This window comes from Lissotriton vulgaris, chromosome 9 (assembly GCF_964263255.1).
Source record: "Lissotriton vulgaris chromosome 9, aLisVul1.2, whole genome shotgun sequence".
Taxonomy (NCBI): domain Eukaryota; kingdom Metazoa; phylum Chordata; class Amphibia; order Caudata; family Salamandridae; genus Lissotriton; species Lissotriton vulgaris.
The window spans coordinates 225,195,501-225,210,448 of record NC_141697.1 but is presented as its reverse complement, the minus strand read 5'-3'; the positions used below and the strand labels follow the sequence as shown (position 1 = coordinate 225,210,448).

The 14,948-nt window shown below is 41.1% G+C and overlaps 1 protein-coding gene across 6 annotated transcripts in view; it reads left to right on the top strand.

Moving 5' to 3' along the window:
• MIA2 (MIA SH3 domain ER export factor 2) overlaps positions 1-14,948 on the top strand; it is a 702,601-nt gene that overhangs the window by 78,379 nt on the left and 609,274 nt on the right. For 4 of the 6 annotated variants that reach the window (XM_086937350.1, XM_086937349.1, XM_086937347.1 and 1 more), the window contains exon 6: positions 3,214-3,317. In XM_086937350.1, coding sequence (XP_086793476.1) covers positions 3,214-3,317 — 104 coding nt within the window. The remainder of the gene's footprint in view (positions 1-3,213; positions 3,318-14,948) is intronic. The other 2 variants (XM_086937351.1, XM_086937348.1) reach the window with 1 other exon arrangement.

The following is a 14,948-nucleotide window of genomic DNA, read 5'->3' as shown; positions in this document are numbered from 1 at the left end:
GAGTTTCCTTCTTACTGTGGTGGGGCTTTGTGCTTGCCAGGGGATTTGTGCTTCGACGTTTGGTGATTATTGCGATGATAATGCATGCCATGTTTTTTTCAATACATCTGTTTGCGCTGGTTCTCCCAGAAACCACTGCATGTTTCTCATATGATCATACAGCTAGGCTGTTTATTCAAGTCAGCTTAACCCAATCAGCCAGTGTCTAGCTTGGAGATACAGAGGTTGTCCTGGCTCCTTATGTTGCAGTGCCTCTGGTTTGCTCTCCTGACTCAGCGGATTCTTCTTGTCCGGATTTCAGCCCTCGCCTTCCAATGTGTACTGCTTTTCTTGCTGTAGCCCTGGCTACCCTGGCTTGCTCCTTCCCTTTCCAGCGCAGTATTTGCATGCTTCAGGGCAGGGGTCTCCAAACAGGTCCTGGAGGGCCGGATCCATGCCAGATTTTTTGGATATCCCCATTGAGATACATGTAGTTATTTTAAAAATCTGGCATGGATCCGGCCCTCCAGGACCGGTTTGGAGACCCCTGCTTTAGGGTGAAGCCTTTGCCCAGCTATGTCTGTCCAGCAGGTTTACGCCTTAAGATTCAATTACTATCCTGCTAACCCGTTAAATTCCTCTCTATCTTGTTATGAGCACACTAATCATCATTCTACAAGATAGTGATCTGGTTAGATTTGTTCGTTAAAATTAATAATGCCAATTACCATGGGATAGCTGCTTTGGTATGACATTTGAAAGTGTTCACAGATGTTGGAGAAGTGTGCTTGTTATATGACACAACAGCCCTGGCTGTCCATCGCCCAAGTGTTTTTCATTTTTTGGGGGGTTTATTGAGTTTTGCAGTAATGTACAACAGAAAAAGATTAAAAAAACACTTTAGGATCCCTTTGAAATTGCAATAATCGCATTAGAAGTCTCACATAACATTTGATAGTCCTACAATACACAAGTAACGTGCTAGTAACACTACAAATAAAGAAGGGGACATCATATACAAAATATACATGCTGATATAGCAGTATTTATGAGGGCATCGAGGAGGGGGTATTTCCATCCATCTGCCCGAAGTGACAAATAGGACCTGAGGGGGCTCCAAATGCCTTTGGTGCGGGGCTACTGGGCATCAATGCCCAGTAGTCCTCCAGTCTTTCTTGACAATACGCTGCGCCCCTCAGCCAGTAGTCATGCTTGGGACTTTGGCGCCTTCCACAGTGCATCACCACCCTTCCAGCAGCATTGTTGCCTGGCGCTGTATGCCTGCTGAAGTATCTTTGACAGACCTCAATAGGGTCATGAGCAGAGTTCCGGGGCACCAGACTCTCGAGCATCAAGTCCAAGGAACTAAAGCTAGCAAGCATTCAGTATTCAACGGGTCTGGCGCATCCCCAAGCAAGGAGCAGGAAGTCAGTCCCCGTGACACCGCAGTGCTCCCATCTCGCGCCCTGGGCAAGGCGAATCCTCTCTGCAGGGCAATAAGTGCACTGAAGGAATTTTATGTGTAATCAGGCGGCCAACATGTTCTTTAATCCAGATGAGTACTATTTGGAGCAGGGCATTGTGGGTGGGTCAGAGAACAGCCGATGTCGCATGTGTAGAATGCATACCCATAGACACAGAAGTAGAGATAGCTGGGGAGAGATCAACATCTGGGCAAACTACAGTGGCGACGAGTAGGACACAGTACTCTAGGAGAGAGGAGCCTCTCTTTATGAATACTGGCAGTATGGAGTCTTTACCTTATTCAACCTTAGGAAATGCAAAAGTGTATCCCTTCTTACACTTTGGGAACTGAGAAGTTTGATTAGTATTATAAGACAAGCAGGGCGCATGAGAGGGGCTTAAAAGGCAGTGGAAAGGGAGAGGAATGTGGATTGATAGGAGTACTAACTGAGAGAAACAATATTTTGTTAAATAATCAACCTATTTTAGGGATTTCGAGAGAAACGAGAGAAAGTGTGTGTGCGTTTTTGTCAATGTGTGCATAAGAAAATCCAAGGGGAATTCCTACAGACACCTCCCATGCCCGACTGAAAGTACATGTACCCAACTATTCACCAGAAAATACATTTATTTGAAGCTACGCCCCTGGTTAAACAGTGCCCCAGCTGTACACTGCCACAAGGCTGAACTGTGCCAAGCGCATGATCAATAGATATGCATATACTTGTCTGTGGGGTAATGTGCCAAAATCTGGTGCGACTGTACAGAGTTCGCTCTATGTGTGGGTCACTGCAAGCTCTAAATGGCACAGAAAATCCATTCTTTTTTAAGGCGCACCTTCGAGAATTGTTGAGAATTCAGCGGTAAGCCAACACAAGAGTGTGGAGAGGCAGCAAAAACTCATCCAATGCTGTAACTCTTTTTTTTACATTTTAAACCTCAAATGTGTGGCCAGAAGGTCCTCGCAAGCTCCTATCCTGGATAGGATTGAAGCGGGTAGCTTCTGGTCTTGTAGTGTGTCTGTACAGAGATGGCATTACAGACAGCGTCTCTTCTGGTCTGTCTCTCCTGGGAAACTAACAGTGTAGGGATCACTGGCAGGGACTGCGGTAAGGAGCTCTCGTCCCAGACAAGAAACAATAAAGAGAAACCAAGTGTGTTTTGCGTAACAGAGAGGCTGCGTATTTTTTGATATTTAAAATCTCCACAGAGGTAGATTTAAAATGAGGGATAAAAGACTAGTCCCTCATTGCAATGCGACAGGAAAGGTTTCATGAGGGATCAGGCTTGAAGGAGACAAAGTAGTTACCCTTTCTGAACCATGCATTGCCCTGAAAACCTTCCAGGCCCTGGGCTGACCCTGTACAGTTTACTCAAATTGGCTTCCTTCCACTGCCTCCTCTTTTAATTACAATTCCAGGAGCAATCCAAAGGCCAGTTGTCAAAGCATTCAAGAACTGCAAATGTAATCTGACTAGGACATGCAGATCCATTTTGAGCTGACACAAGCAGTACACAACAGGACACCTCTTTTCATTATAGGGGACCACTAGCAGCACAAATTAACTGGGGTGTAACTCACGTCAAAATATTTCCTTCATTTCGTTTTTCTTTCTCCCTGCAACATAAATCTCAGATTGGCATTCCACTCCCACGAGCGGCTCTTTTTGTCCATGAAGTATGGCATTCTCTCCGTTTTACAGTGTTGCTGTACTACATCTGCTATGAATGACGTGAAATGTTAATGTAGTGTACCTTTCCTCTTTCTAGCAGAAAATGTACTTTACTTTGGAATAATTGAGTATTTGCAAGCACAAGATATACCCAGTCACCTGAATGCTATCTGGGAAACATTGACAGCTGTTGGCCACAAGGTAAGGATTTCTAAAGTTTTGTAACTTCTAAGAGAACCATATTCTGAAAGTACATGTAGTAGTCAAAACTTGTTATATGTGAACAATGGTTAATTTTAAGACACTGGAATGTGGACAATGGGTTAGAAAATGACTTCCTTTTATTCAATTTGCCGAAGCAGCTTCTCGGTCACAATGGTATTGCACTATCGCAAATTTCTACTTTAATTAATTAGAGTTGCTCTTATTGAAGAAAATATGAGCTATAACTGGATAAATCACAGAAGAGAGATAGCAAGCTTGTTAAAGTACATTACAAAATATGTTCTAGCGGCTCCATTTCTGATTTTGGAACTTGATAACCCCAGTTCTTATCCTATGTTACTCAAAACATTGTGGACTAAACACTTTACCTCCCTGTGTCTTAAACAGATAAATATGTTAGTGTGTAACATAAAAATGTGTAAATGATTTGTAATATGAGTATGTAAGATCATGTGCACTGTGAAGTTCCAATTACTTGGTATTACCTTCAGAATAACATCCCATTTCTGTACTCTGATGTCAACCAGACCCCACACCATACTGGTCTATATACAGTACCTACTATTTGAGATGCGCCTACTACCAAAAAATGTTCTTTGGAAAGTTCTCTGCTGCTCCTTGTAGGAAGGATCATCCTACAAATATTTTGGATTATACTTGTTGCTACGATCATTAGTTGTGTCTTTACACATGCATGGTTATAGTGACCAGGGAGTAGAATCTACAACACAAATGGAGGTCAATAAGAACATGATCACCTTGAGAATATCATAAGTAAATTACAAATTCTGTTCTGACAGTTATTTCACTGGGCCATTTATCTTAATTGTAGGTTTGCAACCATCTACTTTCAGTCACCCTTCCTGAGTTTCAAACATCTCTTTTGGTCTTTAGATGTCACAATCTGCTTTCTATACTCTCTGCCCACCACTAGGATTTGTGTTTTGTGTAATTTCCAGTGCTCAGTTAAGTTCCCAGACCTTGTTGTACTGACTTTTCACCTCCTGGACATTATTCTGGACTTCACACCCATTTTGGACCATGTCTGATGTTTTGATAGCCTGCCCTGCATGCTGTTTCTCACAAATACCACGTTTTCCAGAATTCTTGTCCTTGTGGCATATACCAGTTTTGGTTTACAGCTTCCTGATATGCATTCTGGATGTATTTCACATTCTGGATTCATACAGAGTTTTGTGGCTGCCTGTTTGCTTCTTCGTCAAAGCCCCCCATTTGTAGAAAGCAGTGCTCACTGTTTCATCTGCACACCTCCACACTTGCTGGCCAAGGATGAATTAAGGAATAAGCACACTTATAGCTGGCAGGTGCTAACTGGATTCCAACCGTGGCACATGATAATTAATAATAATAATAATAATAATAATAATAAAGGAATCTTATCTTGCGCAAACTTAGCCCAATGGGCGTCAATTAGTTAGCTTTTTTAAGCCTTTGTTTCCTCAAGTCAGCAAAGGTCATTGTAGCAGTGTTTCTTATTTTCTTACCTGTTTTCAGAGATGCCAGATTTCCCAGTTAGCGCTATCCTTTTTCCCTGATTCTGCATTGTATTTTAGTGTTTCCTAGTATTTTATTCTTGCTGCTTTATTTGCCGGTTTCAAGTGTGATGTGTTTGCTTGTTTTGTATCAAGTGTTCCATTGTTTTTGGACCTGCCCAAAACTGAGGGGATATTGGGACACCGTCAGACACAGAACAGGAGAAGCGGTAAACCGTGAAGTGCAGAACACAGTAGAGGAGTGCATTTTCGGGTTGCATAAGCAAACATCCAAGTACAAAGTGCAATACCGTTTTATAGATCTAGCACTCATATTAGCTATACGAAACATTACTATGAGATGGAAGTCGCGGAAACCCCCGGATGTACTGACCTGGCACACGGTATTACTGCGCTGGGGTACTGCTGAGAGCGCAGCACTGCGTAGAGAAGACCTCAAGCGCTATAGAAAAATACCAATAGCATTGGAATGGGATGGGATGCTAGAAGCCATTAAGACAATGGATGATGTTTAGGGACTGATGTGAGGTGTACAACTGAATGCGTGGAGAGGTAACCATATCCTGTAAACGACGCAACAACAGGGAGTTTTTAGACATGCACACATGAATATGTCACAAGCCTACATCGAATAACACACATACATGAAAATAAGAAGTACGCGTGAGACGGGGGAGGGATGGTTGGAGGGAGTTGGGAACAGTTTGCTGAATTAATATGTTAGAATATGACCATCAACAGTGATCAATATTTCGATGATAATATGTGGATTATTAAAATTGCTACATTTAAGACGATACACAATATGTAACGTGATGGTTTAATATGAAACTTGAAAAAGCCAGTAAAATATGTTTTTTAAAAAAAGTGTTCCATTGTTTTCTATTCTTTTTTATAAACACTGTTCCTCTCTAGTGCATTGTTCTTTGTGGCAGTATGTTTAGTACTCCACTCCTGCATGTTCATGACTGATCGCTAGGATTCGTAAGCACAACTGACCACCTTGGTGGTGTTTCTCGCCCACTGTGAGAATTGTCTTATTTATCACCATAAGTGTCAGGTCTATAGATTCTTCTTTCAGGTTGTCCTTTATGTATATATTTTGCAGTCAGTATCGCTAACTTCAATTGTGGGCGAGAAACGAACTGAGCTTCAGCAATACCGTTTGACATATCATGAGTGCTTTACCCAACATCCCCTTTAATATAAATGTTATTATGTGGTAGTCTTGCCTGAGCTGGGTGGTAGTTATTCTGAGTGCTGAATGGCCTCTTGTGTTCCTGTCCCTCTTAAGCTTAAACATTCTGAGTTACCTTGTGCAAAGCTTCCCAATTTGAACATATGTCTTCTCTCACTCCCTGTGTGTTCTTGTGCAGCTCTGTAATCGATATTTACTTCCCATGACAACGTGTCTTCCTTCTGTCACACTTTTTTCTCAGTGGCCTTTACCTGAGAGAGTTCCTACCTCAATTGAGGGGACGTTGTTTCATTAGTGATATGTGTATTTTAATGAAAGATGTTACATTTCTTTGTTGACAAGTAAGCACAAGTCACACGAGGTTCTTCCACAATATTCTCCAATTTCTTCAATAAAAATTGGACCTCTGCTCATCTCACGGTGCAGCTCTCTTTGCACAATATGTGTCCTTCTAATCTCTTCTCAAGGTGTTTTGTAGGTGCACTAATCCTCACTTTCGAGACTGTCCTACTTATTGTTGGGGATCACTCTCTGTGCTGATTCTACGTCCTTCGTTCTTGGAACTAGTATGGGAATTCAATTGATAAGAAATGTTCCCTTATAGTTATTTTCAGGTGCTGGACATTTATCTCCTTTTCTTGTTCTCAATTTCTTCTCCGCTGTACTCTCAGGACTGTGCTCAATGACATTCTTCAGTTTATATTCAGATCTCCAATAAGCATTTGCATTATATTTCCTCCATACGTTTATGTTTTAACAGAGGATTCCCAAAGTCAGGACATGCAGCTTTTGACTGCAACACCCTAATGTACTTACTTTTTTATTGTAACATAATACTTTACTCACATCTGCGTTCCGACCCTCGTGCAATCAAATCTCATATCTGGACTCAAAATGGAGTTGGTGTCTGGTTTGGGATATGAGGGTTTGCAACAGCAACTGCAACCTTTGCTGTTCACCTACAAAAAATGACAAGGTAAAATGTGGCAAAATATTTGCTGGCAAAAACAGAGAAATTGGGAGGTGCACAGCGTGATGTTTACTAGGTTTAGTTCGTGTTCACGTAGGGATGGGTGCTCTCCAGGGAGGCGGTTCCGTCTGGCACCAGAAATCTAAGATTAATGCGTGTATGCAAAAACTTGCAGATACATCCCCTGCATGAGGCACTCCTTAAAAGTTCATAACAATGACTTCAGAAGTTCGTGATGTATTTTGACTTTATTCATCAATGTTAAATCGTTAGATAAATGTTTCAAGTGATATTTGATTCATATCATCATAAAGTATCCATGATATCGTATTCCCTTTCTCCAATGCATTTCGGGCTGTACGCCCTTTATCAAGGAGAACTAAAAAGAAGAAATGAGCCCGTATTAATAAAAGAATGGAGGTGTACAAAAGATGCTAGTGGCCAATATAGTTATAAAGCGTGCCGATTAATGGGTGTTGTGGGTAAATAAGTGTAACCTGGGGGGTTTATTCAGTGGTGACGTGTGAGGTACGTTCAGTGAGGGACTGTGTACGGATATTAAACACAGGATTGGGCAACAGGGTGGCATAAAGTGCGCGAGTGTAACGTCGTCTACTCAATTACTGGAACTAACAGTGGCAGGTCTAGGGGTTGCGGTTCCCGGGAGGGAAACTGTCAATGGAAACTTACTTGGTGGCGGGAAGCCGTAAGGATCTCCAATACGCTAATCCAAGGGTCAACGTGTGTGGCTGGCGTGGGGAAATATGAATGAAAGGATAGACGACGGACTACGAAGGAACGGGAAATGGCGGAGGCCATCTTAGTTTGGGAGAGATTACTGAAAGGGTGGGGGCCATGTTGGAATGGGTGGGTGAGAAGAGTACAGTTATAATCATACACAGTGAGAGATAACAACTGATAATGAAACATCGGCAATAAAGAGCAATGTAGTAGTAAATAACAACAGGATTTTAAAGATAACAACTAAATTCGATGCGATCATTCAATCCATGTGGTTTAAATGTCTGTAAGCAATATATCCATTGCAGTTCTTTTTTTAGTAGGCATTTCCGATTGTCTATGCCTTCAGTGCGGTTAACAATTTCCAATACTACAAATTGGAGTTGTGCTATAGTATGGTGAAATTCCTGAAAGTGCATGGCGATGTTGGATTTCTCTTGTTTGGTCCGAATGTTGGATTTATGTTCGTTTATTCGAACCTTGATTTTTCTTTCGGTTTTCCCGACATACATTTTGCCGCAGGGGCATTTCAAAGCGTAGATGAGGTTTGTGGAATCGCAGGTTGCGTTTACTTGTAATTTGATTGGATGACCTTTCATGGGGTGTTTGATGTGATTGCCCTTGATAATACAGTTACAGTTGCTGCAGTTTAGGCATGGTTGGGTTCCTTTGTAGAGTTGACTGGTGGAAATTTGAGTAAAGAGCATTTCTTTGATGTTTTTGCCACGATGTGGGCAAACAGTGGAGGAGAGTGAAAAATGTCCCGAAAGTCTGGTTCTAGTTGCAGAATGGGCCAATGGGTAAGAATGATTTGTTTGAATTTGTGGCTGACTGTGGAAAATTTGGATACAAGTACAATACGATCCTGGGGTTGTTTGACACTCTTAGAAAAGCTTTTTTTGTCTGGTGATGTTGGCAACCCGTGTTTGTGCTTCGTTCAATACTTTTTCAGGGTACCCTCTATCAAGAAAGCGTTGGTGCATTTCGCTAACTCTAATGTTATAGGTTTGTTCATCTGATACGATCCGTTTTATTCTGAGCATTTGTGAAAATGGTAAATGTCTTTTCAGGGATCCCTGGTGGAAGCTAGTGAAATGGAAGGTGTTATTGCGATCCGTGATTTTGCGATGTAGGTCGGTGGTAATGCCTTTTTCAGTGATCTTGACGAGGACGTCAAGAAAAGGAATTTCAGTGTTGCTGATTTGCCATGAGAGCTTAATGCGCTCATCTTTGGTGTTGAGTTCTGTGAGTGCATTATGAAGTGTTTCCTGTGTGTCAGTCCACATGATGAATAGATCATCTATGTACCTTACGTACATCTTGATTTTGTCAAAAAAAGGTTTGTTGGCATATATGTGAGATTTCTCGAAGCTTTCCATATAGATGTTGGCATACGTAGGAGCCGCGCAGTTTCCCATCGCCATTCCTGACAGCTGAAGGTACCATTTGTCATTTTCCTGGAAGTAGCTATGGTACAGCGTGTACATCATGAGTTCCATGATGAATGTTTGCATGGAAAGATCAATGTTACTTGAAAGTAGAGCTTGTTCAACCGCTTCGATCCCACCCTGGTGGGGTATGGAAGTATACAACGAGCTGACATCAGCCGTGCATAATATCAATGTTTCATTAGGTTCAATTTCAATCTGGGCCAGCTTGGTGAGAAATGCGGTAGTATCCTTGATGTAACTGGTGGATTGAGTTTCCAATGGTTGGAGATATCTGTCGATATATTTACCCGTGGGTTCATGTATAGATCCTCTGGTTGACACAATGGGTCGAAAAGGTGGATCGAGGAGATTTTTGTGTATTTTGGGACTCATTTGTATCCTAGGGCTTCTAGGATATTCATTTAGGAGGTAGTTTCTCGTCCGATCTTCGATGATACCTGATTCATGGGGTTTAGTGACCAAATTTAACAAGATGTTTTTGAACTCATGGGTAGGATTGTTGTCCAATTCCAGGTAGATGTTGGAGTCTTGTATGTGTTCACGTAAGCGTTGAGTGTACATGGTGTTGTTGATAATAACTAGAGCCCCACCTTTATCGGCTTTCACGCATTTGATGTTGGGGTTGTTAGCCAAACATTTGAGGGTATCTCGATCTTTTTGTGTCATATTCCGATGTTTATTGGACCTTTTGAAGTTTAATTTCGACAAGTTATTGCGTACCAATTTCTCGAAGAGGTCAATGCATTTATGGCTGTTCGGTGCCTGATAGGTGCTGAAAGGTCGTAAACCCTTGAGTTGGTCACTTTTGATGTTACTGCTCGGTTGTAGGATATTGTCAAAAAAATGCCGAAGTCTAAGTTTCCTGGTGAACTAAGTTGGTTTTTTGGTTTTGAGGTAAGAAGGGAAATTAACGAACGAAAAGTGCGAAAGTACCGAAGAGATACGCTTGATTATAAGCTAGACGAAGTATACACATGGGCAGATGTGTATGCCCAACGCCGACGTAACAGGCATTACAACACGGCATTTTTTTGACAATATCCTACAACCGAGCAGTAACATCAAAAGTGACCAACTCAAGGGTTTACGACCTTTCAGCACCTATCAGGCACCGAACAGCCATAAATGCATTGACCTCTTCGAGAAATTGGTACGCAATGACTTGTCGAAATTAAACTTCAAAAGGTCCAATAAACATCGGAATATGACACAAAAAGATCGAGATACCCTCAAATGTTTGGCTAACAACCCCAACATCAAATGTGTGAAAGCCGATAAAGGTGGGGCTCTAGTTATTATCAACAACACCATGTACACTCAACGCTTACGTGAACACATACAAGACTCCAACATCTACCTGGAATTGGACAACAATCCTACCCATGAGTTCAAAAACATCTTGTTAAATTTGGTCACTAAACCCCATGAATCAGGTATCATCGAAGATCGCACGAGAAACTACCTCCTAAATGAATATCCTAGAAGCCCTAGGATACAAATGAGTCCCAAAATACACAAAAATCTCCTCGATCCACCTTTTCGACCCATTGTGTCAACCAGAGGATCTATACATGAACCCACGGGTAAATATATCAACAGATATCTCCAACCATTGGAAACTCAATCCACCAGTTACATCAAGGATACTACCGCATTTCTCACCAAGCTGGCCCAGATTGAAATTGAACCTAATGAAACATTGATATTATGCACGGCTGATGTCAGCTCGTTGTATACTTCCATACCCCACCAGGGTGGGATCGAAGCGGTTGAACAAGCTCTACTTTCAAGTAACATTGATCTTTCCATGCAAACATTCATCATGGAACTCATGATGTACACGCTGTACCATAGCTACTTCCAGGAAAATGACAAATGGTACCTTCAGCTGTCAGGAATGGCGATGGGAAACTGCGCGGCTCCTACGTATGCCAACATCTATATGGAAAGCTTCGAGAAATCTCACATATATGCCAACAAACCTTTTTTTGACAAAATCAAGATGTACGTAAGGTACATAGATGATCTATTCATCATGTGGACTGACACACAAGAAACACTTCATAATGCACTCACAGAACTCAACACCAAAGATGAGCGCATTAAGCTCTCATGGCAAATCAGCAACACTGAAATTCCTTTTCTTGACGTCCTCGTCAAGATCACTGAAAAAGGCATTACCACCGACCTACATCGCAAAATCACGGATCGCAATAACACCTTGCATTTCACTAGCTTCCACCAGGGATCCCTGAAAAGACATTTACCATTTTCACAAATGCTCAGAATAAAACGGATCGTATCAGATGAACAAACCTATAACATTCGAGTTAGCGAAATGCACCAACGCTTTCTTGATAGAGGGTACCCTGAAAAAGTATTGAACGAAGCAGAAACACGGGTTGCCAACATCACCAGACAACAAAGCCTTTCTAAGAGTGTCAAACAACCCCAGGATCGTATTGTACTTGTATCCAAATTTTCCACAGTCAGCCACAAATTCAAACAAATCATTCTTACCCATTGGCCCATTCTGCAACTAGAACCAGACTTTCGGGACATTTTTCACTCTCCTCCACTGTTTGCCCACATCCGTGGCAAAAACATCAAAGAAATGCTCTCTACTCAAATTTCCACCAGTCAACTCTACAAAGGAACCCAACCATGCCTAAACTGCAGCAACTGTAACTGTATTATCAAGGGCAATCACATCAAACACCCCATGAAAGGTCATCCAATCAAATTACAAGTAAACGCAACCTGCGATTCCACAAACCTCATCAACGCTTTGAAATGCCCCTGCGGCAAAATGTATGTCGGGAAAACCAAAAGAAAAATCAAGGTTCGAATAAACGAACATAAAACCAACATTCGGACCAAACAAGAGAAATCCAACATCGCCATGCACTTTCAGGAATTTCACCATACTATAGCACAACTCCAATTTGTAGTATTGGAAATTGTTAACCGCACTGAAGGCATAGACAATCGGAAATGCCTACTAAAAAAAGAACTGCAATGGATATATTGCTTACAGACATTTAAACCACATGGATTGAATGATCACATCGAATTTAGTTGTTATCTTTAAAATCCTGTTGTTATTTACTACTACATTGCTCTTTATTGCCGATGTTTCATTATCAGTTGTTATCTCTCACTGTGTATGATTATAACTGTACTCTTCTCACCCACCCATTCCAACATGGCCCCCACCCTTTCAGTAATCTCTCCCAAACTAAAATGGCCTCCGCCATTTCCCGTTCCTTCGTACTCCGTCGTCTATCCTTTCATTCATATTTCCCCACGCCAGCCACACACGTTGACCCTTGGATTAGCGTATTGGAGATCCTTACGGCTTCCCGCCACCAAGTAAGTTTCCATTGACAGTTTCCCTCCCGGGAACCGCAACCCCTAGACCTGCCACTGTTAGTTCCAGTAATTGAGTAGACGACGTTACACTCACGCACTTTATGCCACCCTGTTGCCCAATCCTTAGTGTTTAATATCCGTACACACTCCCTCACTGAACGTACCTCACACGTCACCACTGAATAAACCCCCCAGGTTACACTTATTTACCCACAACACCCATTGATCGGCACGCTTTATAACTATATTGGCCACTAGCGTCTTTTGTACACCTCCATTCTTTTATTAATACGGGCTCATTTCTTCTTTTTAGTTCTCCTTGATAGAGGGCGTACAGCCCAAAATGCATTGGAGAAAGGGAATACGATATCATGGATACTTTATGATGATATGAATCAAATATCACTTGAAACATTTATCTAACGATTGAACATTGATGAATAAATTCAAAATACATCACGAACTTCTGGAGTCATTGTTATGAACTTTTAAGGAGTGCCTCATGCAGGGGATGTATCTGCAAGTTTTTGCATACACGCATTAAAATATTTGCTGGCACACAGCAAACATTCTGAGCTCATGTACCTCAGAATTGGTGAAAACACTGACAATTACCGTATTATGCTCCATTTCGAGAGTGAAAATCAGAATGGAGCGGTAATGGCACACCTGTGAAATACCACACTCACTGGTATTTCAAACTGTCTTGGCACTATTATCACACCTGTTTTTTCACAGGATTTCAATGTGCCCCTTAGCAGACTTTTTTTTATATTTCTCTAATATTACAATCAACCCCGTTTTATATTCCACTATGATTACAATCAACCCCATATCTTTCAATGGTGTTATAGAATTGTGCCACTGATTTTACACATACACGCTCAAGTGTAAAAAGTTACATGTATTCACAAATCTTTTTATAAAATAAAGCTTACTTAAATAACACCCAAGCTTCTCCCAAAAAATCCTATGTTATTATAGAAACACAATTCCACCAAATATATTCTCTGTGTTACTACTGAATTAAAACTTCGGAGACTTTGACATTTCTGTATCACATTACTTCTCTCCTGTCTGTCTTACTGTGTATACAGAACTAAAGTACCGGACTTATAGAAGAGTGATTACGTATAATTCTCTAGAAAACAGTGGTAACATAATTAGTGACGACAATTCCTCCAGGTGGGAATCCTCTGTTAAAATGTAAACCTATGGAGGAAATTATGATGCAACTGCTTATTGGAAGATTATATGTTACCACCATTCTCTGAATAAGGCCTACATATGTGTACCTTGTTTCATAGGGTTTCACATGCTGATGTGACTCTTGTAATTAGACACAATATTCTAGGTGATGCCTCACCAATTATTTTTTTTGCTGATTAAACCTTTCCCTGCAGATATCAAGATCACTGTTGCACTAACAACTGCCCTTCTACACCAGTGGTGGTAATCTTTAAGATCATCAAATGTTTGTCAAAGCATTTAATTATTAAATTAAAGGGGTTGAGACCCAGGACCAAGGCTGTGTGAGTCTCATAAGATGATGGCCCTTGTGCTAATACAAAAAAACGTTTTCAGAAAAAAATCAAAGTCAGAACCATAAAGGTTTATTCACATTTAAGAATCATTATAGAAGGCAAAAATTAGTTAGTTATTTAAATTCAGATCAGCCTCCATAATGTATCAAATAGTACAAATGGCAAGAAGATTGACATAAGATCAGCATACACAGAAAGTAAATAGCTAGAAACAAAGTATAGTTCAGCAAGAGGACTAACATAAAATCTGGTAATTTCAAAAGTCAACGAAAGTTTAAGTATAACTCAAAAGACAGACCAACGCAGAGTCTGCAAAGTTTGGAAAGCACTATAAGTCTGAATAGAAATCATGTGGCGTCTACCTTTGAGAAAGTAAGCAAAGAGTCTGGCACATTGTGGTGTTGTTGTGTCATGCCTGGAATCAGGAACACTGCTGTGTTCCGGATTCCATGGGATGACAGTTACGACCCAGGTTAATTGATATGTACTGTTTTACTTTGCTCTTCAATAAATTACTTCTAATCAGCTTTCCTGACTTTGGAACCGACTTCATTTCACTGGCGACGAGGATGGGATGTCGTAAAAAAAACAAGAATGTCAATGGGTTTCCTCCCATACCCAAGCAACTTTATGTCTGGAGGAGATAATTTTAAACCAGGAAACTCTTTTACCCATTCTTCACCAATGAGAGTGTGTTTCGCCCCTGAATCTGCCATGACATTGATTTCCTTCCCTCCAACATTTACAGTGCAGTAGGGAGAATCTTTATCACAAGCATTGACCTCATACACTGCAAAAAGAAATTCTTCTTCTAAGT